The sequence below is a fragment of the Macaca fascicularis genome, chromosome 10 (assembly GCF_037993035.2).
Source record: "Macaca fascicularis isolate 582-1 chromosome 10, T2T-MFA8v1.1".
In the NCBI taxonomy this organism is placed as follows: domain Eukaryota; kingdom Metazoa; phylum Chordata; class Mammalia; order Primates; family Cercopithecidae; genus Macaca; species Macaca fascicularis.
In genome coordinates this window covers 107,037,451-107,057,461 of record NC_088384.1, presented here as the reverse complement: position 1 = coordinate 107,057,461, position 20,011 = coordinate 107,037,451, and the positions used below count along the sequence as shown (strand labels likewise).

General features: G+C 38.8%; 1 protein-coding gene across 2 annotated transcripts; it reads left to right on the top strand.

The window, feature by feature from the left end:
- The first annotated feature begins 80 nt into the window (after positions 1-80).
- DPM1 (dolichyl-phosphate mannosyltransferase subunit 1, catalytic) lies at positions 81-18,958 on the top strand. 2 transcript variants are annotated; one of them, XM_005569352.4, is made up of 9 exons: positions 81-250; positions 3,263-3,362; positions 7,156-7,189; positions 8,887-8,963; positions 9,049-9,074; positions 12,231-12,326; positions 13,305-13,373; positions 17,657-17,771; positions 18,680-18,958. In XM_005569352.4, exons 1-9 carry the CDS (start codon positions 90-92, stop codon positions 18,782-18,784), a joined length of 783 nt encoding a protein of 260 aa, XP_005569409.1. In that variant the 5' UTR covers positions 81-89; the 3' UTR covers positions 18,785-18,958. The 2 variants fall into 2 exon arrangements, 1 of the variants encoding a protein (XP_005569409.1); XR_012419566.1 differs by lacking the exon at positions 9,049-9,074.
- The last annotated feature ends 1,053 nt before the right edge of the window (positions 18,959-20,011 follow it).

Sequence of the window (20,011 nt, the reverse complement as noted above, 5' to 3'; positions counted from 1 at the left end):
CGCCGCTTCCGAATTTGGTACGGTCCGACCCGTCCTTTTCGGCGCCGCATTTACGTAATTCCGCTTCCGGCGTCTGGCTCAGTTCCGCCATGGCCTCCTTGGAAGTCAGACGTAGTCCTCCCATGTCTCGGCGGCAGCTGGAAGTGCGCAGTCCACGACGGGACAAATATTCGGTGCTTTTACCCACCTACAACGAGCGCGAGAACCTGCCACTCATCGTGTGGTTGCTGGTGAAAAGCTTCTCCGAGAGGTAGCGCACCAGGTCTCCCTCCCCGAGGAATGAGATGAGCTGGCTTCCCCGGCCCGGGTGTCTGCAGCTGGCTGCGCGAGGCGGCCCTGTCCAACCTTCCTTGCCTCACGCAGGAAGGCCCAGGGATAGGGCCACCCTGTGAGGGAAGCAGAGACAGATGCTTCTTGGGTTTTCTTCGTGTCCTGGGTTCTCATTCCTGCCCTTGGGTTTTGTGAGACCCTCATTTATTATGAAGTACTCGCGTCCCCTGCCTTTTCGTAGAAAGGTTGGCCACTCTTTTACTTGGAAGCGGGGCTGAAAGCGTGACCCCACTCCTCCCTCTAGGCGGTCAGGATCTGCGGCAAGAGCCAGGAGTCCAAGCGAGAGCGTTCACTCTCCACTCCGGTGCCGAGTGCTTATATAAGCATGAGGTTTGGTGTGTGTGGGTTAGGGAGCTATTGCTGGGCACAATAACCTTTCTGGAAAGGAGAGAGCAGAAGGGCATCTTCGCTGATCACTGGTGGATGTTTGGTGTGATTGTTAGAACCGGGATGGGGGGTGGGTGGAGTTCGAATTTGGAAGTGTGTTAATGCAGTGTTTTTAAAAACTGCAAAAAATCCTGGAGTCAGTACGGAGTAACTTGTTTTATGATTGCACAAATGGGATCATGCTGTGAAATCTTTGAATACTTTTTTTCATATTAATATATCGAAACATAGCAAATTACTTTGGAAGTTAGGTAACATTCCATATGGCTGTGTTATTTAACCAGGTCATGGCAATGAGCTGGATTATTTCCAGCAGCTTTAGGTTGTTTTTGTTTTTTGACTTTTGCTTTGCAAATAAGAACAAGGACTTTGTTCACACCATATTTTCCAGCTAAATTTAGAAAAGTGCTTGACACATAGCGGTGCTCCTTTATTGCATCAATGTTGGCAGCAGACACACTCATACTTTTACTTGTGTACTGGGGATAAATGATTCGAGGTAGGATTGCTAGGTAGACAGAAATGTGCTTAAAATGGACAGTTATTGCCAAATTGCTCTAAAGAAAAAAAGGGTTGTACAAGTTAGGACTCTCCATTCTTCACAATTGCTCTAAAGAAAAAAAAAGATTGTACAAGTTAGGATTCTCCATTCTTCAGAGTGCCTGTTTTCCCATCAGCCAGCCAGCCTGAGCATTGTTAAACTTGACATTGCTGGAAGTACCCATTTGTGAAAACCATTGCTGTTTTGATTGTATTTCCTTGCATAACTGCCTGCACATGCCTTGCCCCTCAAAGTTTTAAAGTTTTTGTTTTTCCTGTTTACTATTTTAATTTTTATTTTTATAAGCTGTAAATTAAAGAAATTAACTGTCATACAACCGATCTCGTTCAGGGCTTGTATTCTAATTTTGCAAATTTTTTTGTTGCCTTAATTTTTTTATGTAGTACAGTTTATCTTTACTTTTAATGGTTTGTGAACGAATCTTTTAAGATCAAAATGAAGTTTGATAAAGGAAACAAAACTTTTCTTGTCAGATGCAATCAAATTACCTGAAGTTAGCCCAGCTTGGTATCTTTAAGCTGCCTCCCCCTCAGGTGGTGTAGCTGCTTTGAAGTGGTAGGGGACAGTAATTTGCTTTTAACGACCCCATTTTGTTTATGGAATTTCTCTTTCAGCACGTCTATTAAAATCACCTTACATATTTTGGCATGTAAAGGCACCAGCGCCCAAATTTAAGGCACAGTGGGAAGCCAAAGTCATTGTGTCTACTCTTGGAGAATAGATAACACAGGGTTTTGCTTTCTTGTCTTAAAAGTTTGCTGGGGCTGACTTGTTAAAGCCTTTTAACAGTGGAATATGTTTTCTGGTTGATTTTCTTGCATATGTTTCTTAGAGCAGGACCAAGAGAAAACGGAATGTTATGTCATAGGTATTGGGCTGTGTCTCTTCTTCTTTCTCCTTAACTTTTCCTTATAAAATTAATTTTTAAAATGTCTTTGAAAAGGGAAGGAGTAGGGGTGACCGCATGTACAGCCATGTAGTATTTATCCACCAAGTATTGTGTTGGTTTGTTTTTAGACTAGAAACGTACCACCTGAGGTTAATGGGAAGTAACGTGTTAATTCTGAAGCGCAGTGGAATATTTTGTAATGCTACTTTGCTTTTGTTTTTTTAATTTGATAATGTGAAGTAATAGGCACAACTATTTGAAATTGTGGTTTAAGATTGTGTCACCATTCTAAAATAGGTTTTTTTAAAAGGTGAAATTAAATCAGATTTATATTTGATTATTCTATTTGGATCAAATTAACAAGAATAATCACTCAGAGTTACTCAGTTTGGTTTGAGTTAACGTGTAAAGTACTTTTGAAATATTTTATGTAACTAAGATTTGCTATTAAGGTTCAGAATTCTATTTCCGAAGTAGGTAATAAAATTTCATATAGCTAGGCACGGAGGCTCATGTCTGTAATCCTAGTACTTTGGAAGGCTGAGGCGGGCAGATCACGAGATCAGGAGATCGAGATCATCCTGGCTAACACGGTGAAACCCCGTCTCTACTAAAAATACAAAAACTTAGCCTGGCATGGTGGCGGGTGCCTGTAGTCCCAGCTACTTGGGAGGCTGAGGCAGGAGAATCGCTTGAGGCCAGGAGACAGAGGTAAGCCGAGATTGTGCCACTGCACTCCAGTCTGGCGACAGAGCAAGGCTCCATCTCAAAAAAAAATTTGAGACTCCATCTCAAAAAAAAATTTCATGTGATACATGGGTCATTACCTGATTTTCTTTTGAACTAAAATGTATGTTCTCTGGGTAAGAATTCTTTAATATCTCAGGACATTAGCATGTTTCAGCAACATACTGGGTTTGCAGGTAAAGTACTAAATGTTTGACATTTATTTCATTTGATAATTGAAGTTTTCCTCAATGATCAATATAGCAATAAATCTCCACTTATACGTTTAAGGAATTAGTAATTTTTAAATTACTTTTAAATTTGAGAACACTGTCATCAATTATTAATACAAATTTAATTTTTTTTAGTGGAATCAACTATGAAATTATAATCATAGATGATGGAAGCCCAGATGGAACAAGGGATGTTGCTGAACAGTTGGAGAAGATCTATGGGTCAGACAGAATTGTAAGCTATACAAACATTTTTCTGTCATATGAATTGTGATTATGTAGGGGAAAGATGAGACATGAACAATGCTTAAATTCAACTTATTTGTTTAGAAACTGAAAAGATAAAGAGCAACTTAACACAGTTGGGATTTAAATGCATTTTCATTGTCCGTAAAATTTTACGTATCTTTGGTATGTTGGGTCAATGGTCATTTTACAGCAAAGAGTGTGCTTTTGGATAAACTCTGTTTATGACTAATTCTGCAGGTAAATATTCTTGAAGGGCAAAAATTAAAGTATGATACTGAATTGACAAGGAATATTATAGAATTGGGTTGTAATTGGTAGTGTGTGTTTTTTAATCTTTCTTGTTCCCTTTCGGTAAGTATTCTCATATTTTCATTAGAGAATACTGCCTGAAATTAAGAGCTTGTAGGTAGAAAAAGTTATTGTTTTCTTGTGAAACATTAATGACTTCTCAGAGTACTTGGCATTTTTAGTCTATAGAATAGTCTTGTGGAAGTAGATTGACTTTCTTAGTTCTAAACTTTAGATTTTCCCACTGCACCTTGAAACTTGTTATTCTAATATAGAAATTACTTAGGCAAATACAGAGTTTATTTTATAATGGCTTCATGAATTTTATTTTTGGTCACTGGTTTGGATTTATAAGTGTTTATGTATGCTTGTGAGTGCTTTTATAATTTATATTCATAAATAATTGCAGACCAGAGTTCTTCAGTCTTGGCACTATTGACGTGTGGACAGATTAATTCTTTACTGTGGGGGTTGTCCTGTGCATTGTAGGATGTTCAGCACCATATCTGGACTCTCCTCACTAGATGCCATTAGAAACCCTCCTCCCCACTTGGCAACCGCAAATGTTTGGATATTGTCAGATATTTCCTTAGGTGAAAAATTATCCTTTGCCTCCAGTACAGAACCATTGGTATAGAGAAAGAAGTCCCTTTGAGAACCTTTATTGTTATTTACAATTCAAGAAATGGTAAATTAATCATCATTTTTAAAAAACAGTCATCTGGTCTTGATAAATCTCAGTAATAGAAATACTTTCTACATAGGGGTCAGTGTCAGTTGTATGAGGTCTTAGTGGCAAAAGTTCTAAAGGAACTGTGTTACTTACTACATGGTAAATCTATACTAGAAAATCTTTCAGTCTGTCTCACAGATGAGTAACTCAGGTCTGTCACACCTCAAGTCTCCTCTGAAAATCTTCTAATGGATAGGAATACAGAAGGAGGTAAAAAGTTGACAAATTTTCAGGCTTCTAGCAGAGACTTTCGGTAATGCCAGGTTCGAATTTCTGCCCAGTAGCTCCCCAGGTTTTCTTTTAGAAGCCCAGGGTGAAGGCCACTGATTCACAACATTCTGAGTTATGTGCTGCCATTTAATCTGGGACCATCAACCAGACAACATTTTGAATACTTTTGTCATAAAACCTCAGTCTTAGGATGTGATTGATTGATTTTAGGGAATGGTTACTAAACCTTTCAAATTTTGAAACAAGGTTGTCTTCAAAGACATTTTTCCTATCAACCCGATAAAATTCAAAATGAGAAAAGAATTTGCATTCACTGTTGTGATTTCCCTCTACTACCAGATAAAATTCCTTATTCATTCATTGTTTTATGACACTTAAATAAGTTAAGAAGAAAGTGACTTTAAAAAAAGAAAAACAGTATTAATCCATGCTAGGGATGACACTTGCTTTCAGTGACATACGTATGTTTAGTTGGGAAGATGAGGGATTATGGAAACCATGTTAGAATACCTCAGATAAAGTATTCACCACAGATGCTTTGTCAGCCTTTCAAACTGGCTGAAATGAATCTTTCAGAAAAGAAGCCAAAGAAGATATTTTTTAAAATTCTGTAAGTGACACAACTGAAGCAAGAGGTTAGGTCATTTTTAATGACCTAACTAGGTAGGACCATAGAGAAATTTGGGGCACTTACTCTGAACTATTCACAATGCTTACAAGGCAGAGATCTGAAATTGTGAAGGACTTCAACTGCCCTATGTTGAGTGCTTCTATTATGTTTGGTTTATGTAGTTTGTTTCATCCCCCAACTTGAGATCAGATAAAGTCATTGATATTTTGTCATATTTTCTTCCAGCTTTATTGAGGTAAAATTGACAAAGTTACATATATTTAAAGTATATAATGCGATGGTTTGATACACGTATACATTCTGAAATGAATACCACATTTGGAGAATGAATCTGTCCATCACCTCACTTAGTTACCCTTGGGGGCGAGTTGACAGTGATGAGGACGGTTAAGATCTGCTCTCTGTAAATTTCAAGTATATAATATGATACTATTAACTATAGTCACCAACCTCCGAACAACCTATGCCAAGACTACACCAGCCAAAGCGCAACACACAATTGACCCAATAACTTGACCAACGGAACAAGTTACCCTAGGGATAACAGCGCAATCCTAGAGTCCATGTCAACAATAGGGTTTTATGACTTAAAAATTTTTAAATATGAGGACAGTGCAGTAAGTGTAGAGGATTTTTTTTTTAGCAGTTAGAGTTAGATTGTTATCAGCTTAAAATAGCCTGTTATCACTATAAGATGGGTTTTGTAAGTCTCTTGGTAATCATAAAGGAAAAGCCTAAAGTAGATTCACAAAAGATAAAAAGTAAGGAATCAAAGCATGACAGTACAGAAAATAATCATAAAGGAAAGGAGAAAGGGACAGAAGCAAAAGATCTACAAAACAACTAGAAGCAATTAACAAAATGGCAGTAGGAAGTTCTTACATGTTAGTAATTACCTTGGAATATAAAGAGATTAAATTCTCCAAAGACCTGCAGTGACTGAATGGATTTTTTTAAAAAGAGCCAACTATATGCTTCCCACAAAAGACTTGAGTTGTGAGGACACACATAGACTCAAAGTGAAGGGATGGAAAAAAACATTCCATGCAAATAAAAACCTCCAGCAGATTGCATGTAGTGAAAAAAAAAATTCATCCTGCTTTAATTGAAAATGCTTTGTTGAGAGATTTGCAGTCAGAGGCAACCTGCTTATATACTGGCAAGTGTAGAAGGGGACAAGATAGACAAGACATGCTCACTAATGAGTCTACCTGAACCCCATACCTCAGAAACATAGGGCACAGTGAGAACTTTGGCATTCGACTTTTTAAGTGTCCAGCCAAAAGGAAAAACTAAACAAATAAAGTCAGGCTCCAATTATTAAGCAAAAATATTAAGAAGGACTAAATGACAAATAAAAAGAGAAAGAATTTAATTAGGAATATGACATGTCCTTGGACCAGTAGAGGAGATGAGGTCATCCAAGCATAAGGTCAAGATAAGTTAATAGAGGAAGAGTGATATTAGTATTCAAAACCCAAAGGGAATTGAGAGAACAAACATCAGATTTCCCAAGAAGGTGTGAAATAATGAGGTAAGTCCTACATTTTTCTAGGAAGGAATCAATAGGTTTAAAAGGAAATTCAAGTATAGATGTAAGGACATGTTATTTAAAATAGAGTGAGTGACAACAGAAAAAAAAAATTTAATTTTGATTGTAGGGTCGGGGTTAAAGAATGTTGCTTTGCCTCAGAAGCTATGTTAAACTATTTGGTTTGTTACCAAATGCTTTTTTTTTTTTCCTTTTGGCAAAAAAACATTAACCATACTCTGCTTTAAGTTCTAACAAGTGCAACTATATTTCTATTAAAATGAGTATGCACTTTTGAATAAAATAAAATTTAACATGATAACATTTCTGTTTCTTTGTGTAAAATGCTGTTTCTTATTTTACAGCTTCTAAAACCACGGGAGAAAAAGTTGGGACTAGGTAAGTCGCGGAACCTCTAACCCCTCATGCCTGCTACTTGCCTGGTGACATGATCCAGTGTGTATTTGCCCAGTTTGGAATAGGGCCAAAATACAGTAACTTACTGTGATGGTTTTTAATGATCTTAATGACATTTAAATGGTATAACTTGGGTTGCCTGTATAAGTCAAGGCCCACTCAGGACGATAGAAACCACTGTAAGTCTTTCGGTGTAGGGAATTTAATACTGAGTCGCTGGTTACACTGGTGAAGGAGTTCCTGAGAAACCAAATGGAGCAGTGAGGCTACTAAGATTAGTAACAGCTGGAGGTCACTGCCACCCCTAGGGATGGAGCAACAGCAGGAAGAGATGTTTTAAGAGCCTAAGAACCTGGGCTGCCCAGAGGGAGCTAGAATGATGGGGTGGGGGCTGCCTGGCAGGAGCTAGAACTGTGGGAAATTCCCAGTCAGAGGTGAGGGTTTCTCCATGTTGGTCAGGCTGGTCTTAAACTCCCGACCTCAGGTGATCCACCTGCCTCAGCCTCCTAAAGTGCTGGGATTACACACGTGAGCCACCGCACCTGGCCAATTTTTTGTATTTTTAGTAGAGATGAGGTTTCACCATGTTGGTTAGGCTGGTCTTGAACTCCCTGACCTCAAGTGACCACCCATCTCAGCCTCCCAAAGTGGTAGGATTACAGGCATGAGCCACCACACCCAGCTGATACTCACTTCTTAACAAAATAAGTTAGAAGAGTTCAGCCTTGCTTATAAAACACCTGTGAGGTGTCTGGACTAGAGAATGCAGGAATCCCCAAGTCCTGCTCCTGACCAGTTACCCTAGCCTGCCAAGTCCCTGTGGGACTTTGAGGCATGGAGCTGGCTAAGTAATTGTCAGCAAGGCCTTTGGCCTCAAATACCAGAGCAGGGGTCTAGCGTACCAGGCATACAGTGTAAAAGACAGTGTGTGGCTTTTGTGGAAGTGGACTTAGAGCTAGGAAGAGCAGAAGCAGGGAGGCTTGTTAGGTAGTCATCTAAGCATCAGAAGGTAGCACCTGGAACTAAGTGACGATCGACAAGAAAAAGGGAATTGAAATGTTTTGGGTGGTGAATCAATAGGACTTAATTATAGTTTAGAAGTTATGGTTAAAAGTAGGAAATCAAGAGTCATCTCTAGACCTGTGGATGGAGCAATTGGATAGTTGGTGCCATTTCCTGGAGAGGTGGCCTGTAAGAGAGAGGTAGAGAATTGGAAGATGATTTTGCGATGTTATCTTTGAGATTTCTGAAATACCCACAAGGAGATGTTAAGTAGGAAGCTGGTTTGTAAATGTGGAGCTCTAAGGAAGGGTCTGACTTCATCAGTCTCTTAGGGGGATGCTAAGGAAACACCAGATGGGTTTTTAAAGCATGAGAATGTGATAATTGCTACATAATCTCAGACTTTTGAACTTATAAACTATTTGCTCAACTGAAATAGAGGTATGATCTCTTCTATTAAATTGACATCTGAATGGGGGTGTGTGGCCAGCTACCTTCTTGATTATATATGTAATATACATGAACCTGTGTACTTAAGGTGAAAAATACCGATTTATGAATACCACTTTTAGAGGACTAATGTATGCTCTTCAGGTGCTAAACAGTTTCCTCCACGTTCAAATGTATATGTTAAGATTTCTGTTGACTTTCTTGAATGGATATACTTTCATTTTTAGGAACTGCATATATTCATGGAATGAAACATGCCACAGGAAACTACATAATTATTATGGATGCTGATCTCTCACACCATGTAAGTGGTATGTTTCTTTATTAGCTATTTATGATAATCTTAGCCTATTTTACTGACTTTACTGTTTATTCTTTCCAAATTTCAGCCAAAATTTATTCCTGAATTTATTAGGTAGGTACTATTTCTAATATTTGAAAGAAATATGACTGGAACCGTTTATCTTACTGGTTTTGGGCTTATTTTCATTTTTTATTAATCAAAAATATACGTACTTTTTTTTTCTATCAAAAATATAAACAAAGCTTGGGAGGTCAAGGCAAGAGGGTTGCTTGAAGTCAGGAGTTTGAGACCAGCCTGGGCAACAAAACAAGTCCTTATCTCTACAAAAAAAATAACAAAAATTAGCCAGGCACAATGGCATGCGCCTGTAGTCCAGCTACTCAGGAGGCTCAGGTGGGAGGATCACATGAGCCCAGGACTTGAAGGCTGCAGTGAGCTATCATCATGCCTCTGCATTCTAGTCTTGGTGACCCTGAGACAGAGTGAGACCTTGTCTCTAAAATATTTATCTGTATAGATAGTAGACACACACACATACAACACACATTTGAGACTAAATGATGTACTTTAGGAGTCCTGAGGAGCAAATCAATAGGTAGTTCCTTTGTTAATCTGAATTCTTTCAGACCACAGAAAAAGGTGGAAGACGGCTTCTTTGATAAATGGAATTAAGCCTTGAGTTATTAGAGTAAAACACCATGAACAAAAGAGTTTATTCCAGGAATGCCAGAATGGCTCGTTATTGGTAATCACTCATAATTCATTCATGAGTAGTGTGGTTAACTCTGTAGATGCTAAAAGAGATATTATTTACTACCATTTTCTAGTTAAAACTTTAAGAATAGAAGGAAACCTCTTAAGCATAATAAAAATAACCCAGTCCTAATACAAATATCACACCAAATAGTGAAATGCTGAATCATTTCCAGTAAATTCATTAAGATAGGCATGCTAGCTATCATTAAACATGGAAATGTTAATACAGTAACGCAAGAATTTAGTTAAATATTAGTAAAGTATACATAATTTATTTGTAGGCAATATAATTATATTCTTAGCCCAAAGATCACAAAACCTCTGTGAATAAGATTTTGGAAGCTGTTCTGAGTTTAAGCTAGATACACAAAAACAATCAGATTATTGGCCCTCCAGTTTAGAATAGTTCAGGGAGTTCCTGCTAACATCTAGGGAAAAATTCAAGCTCATTCCCTTGTCCCTCAAGCCCCTATGTGTTTGTTGGCCTCTGCCTCCCTTTCTGACCTCTGTCTTGTGCTCCTTCCTTTCCTTTCCATGCCATAAGCATGTTTCTCTGCCTGAAATGCTGTTTCCATGCTCTTGATGACTGTCTGCTGCTCATCCTTCGATCTCTGCATAAAGTCACCTTATACCTTTTTTGCTTATATCTCCAGTGCGCAAAAGCCTCTTTAACCTGTAGAGTAGAAAATGGGCAAAAAGATACAAACAGACCATCTATAGGAGAAATCCAAATGGCTAATAAAAGAAGACGGGATGGGATGTAGTCAAGGAAATAAACACAAAATAACTGCGTGTTACCATTTTATTATCCATTAGTTTAACAAAGTGAAAAACTTTCAGAGCAGTAATATCCAGTACCAATAAGATGGTAAAAAATGGACACACAAATATAAGTTGCTATAACCCTTTTGGAAAATATGTGTTCGAATTTGGGAAAACACGTGTTAGAATTAAAAATACTCAGGCTTCATTTGGGCAATTCCAGTATATTCCATTTTGGGGAGTCTAAGCAGTTTATAAAAATGTTTATTGTGGCCAGGCACAGTGGCTCATGCCTGTAATCCCACACTTTGGGAGGCCGAGGCAGGTGGATCATGAGGTCAAGAGATAGAGATCATCCTGGCCAAGATGCTGAAACCCCGTCTCTACTAGAAAAACAAAAAATTAGCCAGGCATGGTGGCACTTGCCTGTAGTCCCAGCTACTTGGGATGCTGAGGCAGGAGAATCACTTGAACCCGGGAGGTGGAGGTTGCAGTGAGCCAAGATCTCGCCATTGCACTCTAACCTGGCAACAGAGTGAGACTCCATCTCAAAGAAAAAAAAGAAAGGTTTATTGTAGCACTGTTTATTGTGGTTGAGAGGGTGGGGCACCATGAAGACAACCACAGAGGTGTGTGAGTTGAATATTCTGTGAAGTAGTTTTGCAACTATTAAAAAGAATGGGAAAGAGCTCTCTTGACCTATAGGGATGTCTATGATTCCATGATTTGCATTGTTTTTGTTTTATGATGGAAGCTCGATCTGTCATCCAGGCTGGAGTGCAGTGGCACAATCTCAGTCACTGCAACCTCCACCTCCCAGGTTTAAGCAGTTCTCCTGCCTCAGCCTTCTGAGGAGCTGGGAATACAGGCATGTGCCACTAAGCCTGGCTAATTTTTGTATTTTTAGTAGAGATAGTTTCACTATGTTGGCCAGGCTAGTCTCGAACTCCTGACCTCAAGTGATCCACCCACCTCCCAAAGTGCTGGGATTACAGGCGTGAGCCACCACATCTGACTCCATGATTTGTATCGTTAACTGACAAAGGCCAGGTCACAAAATGTACTTTTTTTGCATTCCAATTTTGTAAATGCAGACAAAAATCCTAGGGGTATATGTGTGTCTTTATCTTTCTGTAGGCAAAGAAAAGTGTGGCAGGACATCAGGCTGTTTTTTAGTATTATTTGCTTCAGAGAAGGCAAGAACAGAATGGAAGGGTATTGGGGAAATTGAGAGACAAGGTCTTCCATTGTCACCCAGGCTGGAGTACAGTGGCACAATCACAGATCGCTGCAGCCTCAACTTCCCTGGCTCAAGCGATCCTCCCGTTGCAGCCTCCCAAATAGCTGAGACTAAAGGCATGTGCCACTGTGCCCGACTTTTTTTTTTTTTTTTTTAAATGGAGTCGCCCAGGCTGGAGTGCAGTGGTATGATCTCGGCTCACTACAGCCTGCCTCCTGGGTTCAAGCGATTCTCTGCCTCAGCCTTCTGAGTAGCTGGGATTACAGGCGCCCGCCACCACGCCAGGCTAATTTTTATATTTTTAGTAGAGATGGGGTTTCACCATCTTGGCCAAGCTGGCCTTGAACTCCTGACCTTGTGACCCACCCGCCCCGGCCTCCCAAAGTGCCGGGATTACAGGTGTGAGCCACTGCACCCAGCCTGTGTTGGCTTCTCTTAAAAGTTTTGTGTAGCTCATGAAAATGATGTTGAAATGGCTTTTTCTAATTGACAGCTAATTTATTCTACAGGAAGCAAAAGGAGGGCAATTTTGATATTGTCTCTGGAACTCGCTACAAAGGAAATGGAGGTGTATATGGCTGGGATTTGAAAAGAAAAATAATCAGGTAGGTACATGTGTTACAACTTCTTTATTAGTATAACTACTGGAAGTGTATTCATAGCAAGTATTTGGATTAGCTATCATGCTGCCTGGGATTTGTGGGATCAGGTTATAATTTCCGGTAAATATTCCCAGATAGTTCCTTACAGTTTTTCCTGTGATTAGAGCCTGGATGTTTTTTATTAAGGAAAAATCAGTATAAACCTTTGGACCTTTGGTAGAAATGGCCTCATTCAGCAAAAGTTACTATACTGGACCTCCAGTTTTAATTTATGTGACCTGTCCCATACTTGTAGACTAAATATGTAGGGTTTCTCTCCATAATTATAGTGTTATTTTAATTAAGATCGATTTCAGACAGACCTGGGTTAAAGTCTCAGCTCACTGCAACCTCTGCCTCCCGGGCTCAAGCGATTCTCCTTTCTCAGCCTCCTAAGTACCTGGGACTGTGGACACGCGCCACCATGCCCGGCTAATTTTTGTTTTTGTAGAGATGGGGTTTCACCATGTTGCTCAGGTTGCCCTCTAACTCCTGAGCTCCGGTGATCCGCCTGCCTCAGCTTCCCATTAGCTGGGACTACAGGCACGCACCACCATGCCCAGCTAATTTATGTATATATATTTATGTTTTTATATATATGTATTTATGTTTATATATGTATTTTTATATATATATTTATGTATACTTTTTTTTTTTTTTTGGTAGTGATGGGGTTTTGCTATGTTGTCCAGGCTGGTCACTCCTGGGCTCAAGTGATCCACCCATCTTGGCCTCCTGGGATTACAGGTGTGAGCCACCGCACCTAGCCAGGTCTCCTTTCATTGACCAAAAATTTCTCTTTTGTTCTAGATAAATAACATTTTTATGAAATTAATGTTACATTTATGAAATTAGTATAGCATTTTAACACTGTTCTTCAATGTGTTTCTCTTGTTTATAAATTGTATTTTGTAAAGAAAATCTGATTGTTTTATTTGGCAGCCGTGGGGCCAATTTTTTAACTCAGATATTGCTGAGACCAGGAGCATCTGATTTAACAGGAAGTTTCAGGTACAGTGAAAATTTCCACTATTTTTATATAACTTCTTGGCTGACTTTCTTTACAATGGATATTTTAAAGAAACACTTTACATTTCCACCTTGTATGCATACTGGGATACTAAAAAGGCAGACTAAAATTCCTAAAAGTTGCTAATGAAACCTAAACATATCGGGAGACATATTGTGCTTTTCCTTGAAAAAGTTGAAGGCAGTTAGGTTTGTGTGCTTTTTAACATTAGTATTAAAGCTCAACTGCTCTTTGGAACATTGCTATTACTGATAATCTGTTCCAAAGAACAGCACATACTTCAGTAATTTTCTGCATTTCATATGAATACTAACAGCATTGTCCACAGAAAAGGTTCAACTTTTTAATATTTATATAGAGCTCTCTCACTTACCTTGTTCTCCATGTTTAAGGAAATTTTTGTTGTTGTTTAATTTGGTCAAAGCTTCGGTCCCTCTGAGTTCTGTGTGTCTGTTTCTGGGTGTATGGGGTGGTGGTCTAGATTTGCTGTAGTAGATGTGAGCTGCTTTGTGTGACTGACCATGGCAAATGACAAAACTTGCCAGATGTTTTTTTTAATCTCTGAAACTATAAAATGCCCCTGCATCTACTTTAGTGGCCCCAAGCCCCCCATACATTACTTAATAATTTATATTCGTTGATACTTTTTTCCACTAAATAATGTTGATTGTTCGGTCCTTTGCTTGATGCAGGAAAATTTAAGTCCTTAAATGTGAGAATTGACACGCACACACACAAATTAGGACCTGGCTGTTGACAGTCAAAAAGAAAAATGAAGCCTCTCTGGAACGAAAAAGCAAATAGACTGGAGAGCTGAACTTGGGGATGAAAGAGAGGGGAGGCTATGCCCTAAGGCTAAAGAGTCATTTGTGATATGATGAAGATCTCTGATTGCGGATGGGCGGTGGCTGGTGGATGGGCAGTGGCTTGCGCCTATGATCCCAGAACTTTGGGAGGCCGAGGCATGTGGATCACTTGAGGTCAGGAATTTAAGACCAGCCTGGGCAACATGGGGAAACCCTGTCTCTACTAAAAATACAAAAATTAGCCAGGTGTGGTAGCGTGTGCTTGTAATCCCAGCTACCCAGGAGGCTGAGGCAGGAGAATCGCTTGAGACCCAGAGGCAGAGGTTGCAGTGAGCTGAGATTGCGCCACTACACTCCAGCCTGGTGACAGAGGAGGACTGTCAAAAAAAAAAAAAAAAAAAAGCTGGGCATGGTGGCTTATGCCTGTAATCTCAGCACTTTGGGAGGCTGAGGCGGGTGGATCACAAGGTCGGGAGATCGAGGTCATCCTGGCTAACAGTGAAACCCTGTCTCTACTAAAACTACAAAAAATTAGCCGGACATGGTGGTGTACCTGTAGTCCAAGCTACTCGGGAGGTAGAGGTTGCAGTGAGCTGAGATCGCGCCACTGTACTCCAGCCTGGGCAACAGAGCAGGACTCCGTCTCAAAAAATATATATATCTCTCTCTCTGATTGCCACGTGGCAACAATGCAAAGAATAGTGGCACTCACAAAATCTCTCTACAGAGGGAAGGGCCAGTGTGGATTTCACAGGCCACAGTTTTGATGGTTTTGAATAAAAACTCAGGGTAACTGGTTGTGGAGATAGAGGTTGTGAAGAAAAACCCACACGGAAAGGAATGGGGTGAGGGTGCTTTGCTGCATCAGAACCTTACAAGGATTAGTGGAGGGGATGGGGTTGAAGGATGGCCTGGGAGTTCTGGATTTTCATATATTGAGAGCAGTGATTAACTGTGTTCTGTATAAATGACAGAGCAGCCAAACAGACAAAAATGAACCTGTTAATTGCAGAATTTTTTTTTTTTTTTTTTCTTCTGAGACAGGGTTTTGCTCTTGTTGCCCAGGCTAGAGTGCAATGGCACAATCTTGGCTCATCACAACCTCTGCCTCCTGGGTTCAAGAGATTCTCCTGCCTCAGCCTCCCGAGAAGCTGGGATTACAGGCATGTGCCACCATGCCCAGCTAATTTTGTATTTTTAGTAGAGATGGGGTTTCTCCATGTTGGTCAGCCTGGTCTTGAACTCCTGACCTCAGGTGATCCTCCCACTTCGGCCTCCCCAAGTGCTGGGATTACAGGCATGAGCCACCGCACCTGGCCCAAAAAACTTTTTAAATAGTTAAATCTCATTGTCTTCTCATTTGAGTGGTGGTTTCTTAAATACATGCATTAAAGTTCACTTGTCGGTAGACAAAGTTCATTTTTGTCATTAAATCCCTAGATTTAGGAAGCAGGTGCTTTTTACTAAATAAGAAAAGGAATCCTGGAAAGGCTGCAGTCTAATATAAAGCCATTTAATAGCATAGATCACCTGGATCCTAATCCTATTTATGGGATTATATGGCTTCATGTAACATTTTACTTTACTGGCCGCAGTGTTAAATATATCATGTGGATGGGGAGGAGGGAGGTGGCAGTGAAAAGAAATCTTAGAAAATGATTCTTAAGGGGAATAAAGCAACTCTTAAAGTCAGGAAATACTTCATAGCCTAATCCCAATTTTAAAGTAATGCTGGCTGGATGTGGTGGCTCACACCTATAATCCCAGCACTTTTGAGAGGCCAGTGATGGGAGTATATCTTGAGCCCAGGAGTTCAAGACCCCAGCTCTGGCAACATAGTGAGTCTCCATCTCTACAAAACCTAAAAAAAAAAAAAAAAAATTCTAAATTATTTACCAAATATTTAGTGACCTTTCTTGCTTAGGATAAATATTTAATGGCCTTTCTTGCTTAGCACGGCACGGTGGCACGTGCCTGTAGTCTCAGCTATGTGGGAGGCTAAGGTAGGAGGATCTTTTGAGCCTGGAAAGTTGAGGCTGCAGTTAGCCATGGTTGTGCCACTGTACTCTGGGCAACAGAGTGAGACCCTGTCTCCAAAAATACAAATATATAAATAAAGGTAATGCGGAAACATTGTCCCGTCGGTATCATAGTTCTTCGCAGCCCACCATCCCAGTGCTCACTCCCCTAACAGCATCTGACATATTATATATCTTTATTGAGTTTTTAAGTTCACTCCTTAACCCCAAAACATAAAATAGTACCTGATATTCAGTACATTGGTCAATAAATATTTGTTATTGAATAAATACTGCTACCATCAGATTCTCCTCTCTCCATATTTATTCCAAATTTATTCCTTTGAATCCTTAAGGAAACTATGTGGATAAAGGAATGCACACACTAAGCTGTCATGTTTTTCTAAGGGCTGTACTGTCCTATACCCACTTCATAGTCAAAAGATAAGGTCGCGTTAGAAGTCTGAGGGAAAAAAATGTGGATTCAGAGTGAAACCCTGAGGCATAGTAGGTCCAGATAGCCTTAACTTTGAAGAGAACAAAATTACACCAAACTGCCTCTTCCTGCTTTCTCCCCTCTCCCCACAAAAAAAGGTAGAAATTGCTGCCTCCCTACCAACTGAAACACTGATCTTTAAAAAAAAAAAAAAAAAAAAGTAAAGTGTCTGTGACTCTGAAAATAGGGAGCTCCCTGCTATTTAGTTACTGAAGAAAGTGCTTGGGTTTACCCCTGGACTGCCCAACTCCGCTATCTTTGTAAATCTGGTGTTTGGCCTGCAGTCCATCTAAAGTTAGGCTGCACATTCACCCGCTGTTAAGTGTCTATCTGTGACCTCAATTGGTGATAGGTGAATCCACCAGGATTGTTTCTATCCTGTGATGCCTCGTTCCTGTTTTAACCAAGCTTCCCAAGCTCATCCTAGAGCAACTTAGTTTATCCTAGGGAATTAATAAAGGAAATCATGAGAAATTGAAACTCATCATAAACATTTATTGGGAAATGACTGTTAATATGAGATTCTTTCTTGTCATCTAATACATATTGTTGCTTCATCATCATCTGTCCACCCAGTTGTTTCAATATTTGGAACAGTTTCTTTCAACTTTAAATTTTAGGAAAATCTTAAATAATGATGGTTCTGCATCACATGATTCATTTTACTGTATTTCACTAATTTCTGATAGTATGGGAAAATAATTCTATAAAAGATATTGATAATTCATTTTCAAAATTATTCTAAGTTATTTAGCAAATATTTAATGACCTTTCATGCTTAGGAGAAATGTATCATAATCATCAAGTGTGCAAGCTTTTCTGTTTACCAATGGCCAGTGAAAGTTTTAGGCTTTATACATACCAGTGAACTCTTTGAAAGGTCAGGATACATGTAGGCACGTGTATTTATCAAGATGTTGATATATATTTTTGATTTCTTACAGATTATACCGAAAAGAAGTTCTAGAGAAATTAATAGAAAAATGTGTTTCTAAAGGCTACGTCTTCCAGATGGAGATGATTGTTCGGGCAAGACAGCTGAATTATACTATTGGCGAGGTATGCAACTGATGCTAAATAGTATGTCATGTTCCTGGTAAAGGAGCAGTAAGGTTTAGAATTTTTGTAATAAAAAGTTTAACTTCCATAACTGCTAAATTGTAGAGGTCTTCTAGTTGTTTAGAATATTCAGGCACAAAGGGTAAAAATTTACATTTGAACAGTAAGATTTAAAACATTAACAGTCAGCATTCCCTTTTAAATAATTAAAAGTTCCTGGTACTTTCTCAATCCTAGCCCTTTCTTCTAACCAGTCAGCATTATGGACTGAGTCTCTTTGCTTCTCTTCTTTTTGTCACAGCCAATGGCCACCATACTTTAAAATGAATGATGAGTTCTGTATGTCCATTTCCTGTTAGTCAGTGAAGATCAGGAATTACAGAGCAAAGGGAGTGGTGATCTGTACTATTTAGGGCTAGTGAGTGAGCTCTTAGGGTAGGGGAGACTCTCCTCATTTAATAGTAAAACTCTTACTCAGAGCAAGAAAATACCTAACCTGGAATGTCACTTTTCTTGTAGAAGTTACAAGCTATTTTACTTAATGCTAAACCATTATAGCTAAATTTGACAACTGAAAAATCTGAGCAAAAGGCCATTTTACTTTTGGAGTATAACTTTTCCTTGAAATGCCAACTGAAACTTGAGTAAACCAAGATAATACCTAGAATCAGTGCTTTTTAAAGTTGTAGATTTGGTTCATATGACCTATCTTTAGATAATGCATGTTTAATTTTAAAGACTTGGAGATACACACAGTTGCTTTAAGAATCCCCTAATTTTATACTTACTTTAAGGACCTCTGTTGTAGTACTAATCCTATTTCTGTTGTGTTGGTAATGTGGTATACCTGCTAAACTGCCTAATTTTTTTTTAAAGACTAACGTTAATTTTATTTTTTTTTTAACTAGGTTCCAATATCATTTGTGGATCGTGTTTATGGTGAATCCAAGTTGGGAGGAAATGAAATAGTATCTTTCTTGAAAGGATTATTGACTCTTTTTGCTACTACATAAAAGAAAGATACTCATTTATACTTATGTTCATTTCAGTTTATACATGAAAGAAGCCTGGTTACTGATTTTTATAAAATGTACTCTTAAAGTATAAAACATAAGGTAAGGTAAATTTCATGCATCTTTTTATGAAGACCACCTATTTTATATTTCAAATTAAATGATTTTAAAGTTGCTGGCCTAATGAGCAATGTTCTTAATTTTCGTTTACATTTTGCTGTATTGAGACCTATAAATAAATATATATGGTTTTTTTTTTTTTTGCATAAAGTATTGCTGCCTTCATTAGAGTATGTGAATGTAGAATGGGGAATAATTTGAAATAGTCTTTATTAAAAACTGGAATCATAGACCTTTATACCTAATAGGTATCAGAAGTAAGATAATGTTATCTGATGAAATGTTTGTGGCTGTGTCTGTAGGAATTGAAAAAGAAATACATACCTCTGCCCTTTCCTTAAAAATGTATCTCAAATTTCTTAAACTAGAAAATGCATTTAGAGCAGGCATTTACAGTTGGGTTCTTTTCAGCTGTTGAATTGATGAACCATTTCATCTACCAAAGCAGGTCTATTTAAAATGCATATTGTGAATTGGGAAACAATTTGGCAGCAGTTGATTACATAGCCGTTTTTTTCTCTTTTGAGCAATAACTTCTATCAGTAAGGAAAAATATTAATGACACTGAGGCAGAAACTTTAGCTGCTACAGTCATTATTAAACATCTTACTGAATTATATAACAATTTTTTTCTCAAAAGACTTGTTTTCATATTAAAGACCCTCAGCAAAGCTCACATCCCCACTAATTTGAAAAATCTCTGCCTTAAGCTCTTCTCTCCATTTAGAAAAGTGTTCTGCCAGTTAAAATTCAGGCTAAGCTATCCAGTAAAGCCAGGGCAAATATTACGTTTACCCACTTTCTCTAAAGTAGGTGTTTCAGAAGAGATCAGTTAATTTCTAACTGTAGCATAGGTTATGGTCATGTAGTATCTTTTAAAATTTGAGTAAGGGCGTGCTTTGAGCAAGTAAGTTTAAGTTGACTTTCTTCTGGAAATAAAAGAAAGAGGTGTCTCTAAATTATTTATTGAACAATATTCGTAATTACTAGATTTTCCTGGCTTAATTTGGCTGCTGAAGAAATTGAGGCCAGGCACAGTGGTCCATGTCTGTAATCCCAGCACTTTGGGAGGCCAAGGCAAGAGGATGGCTTGAGCACAGGCGTTTG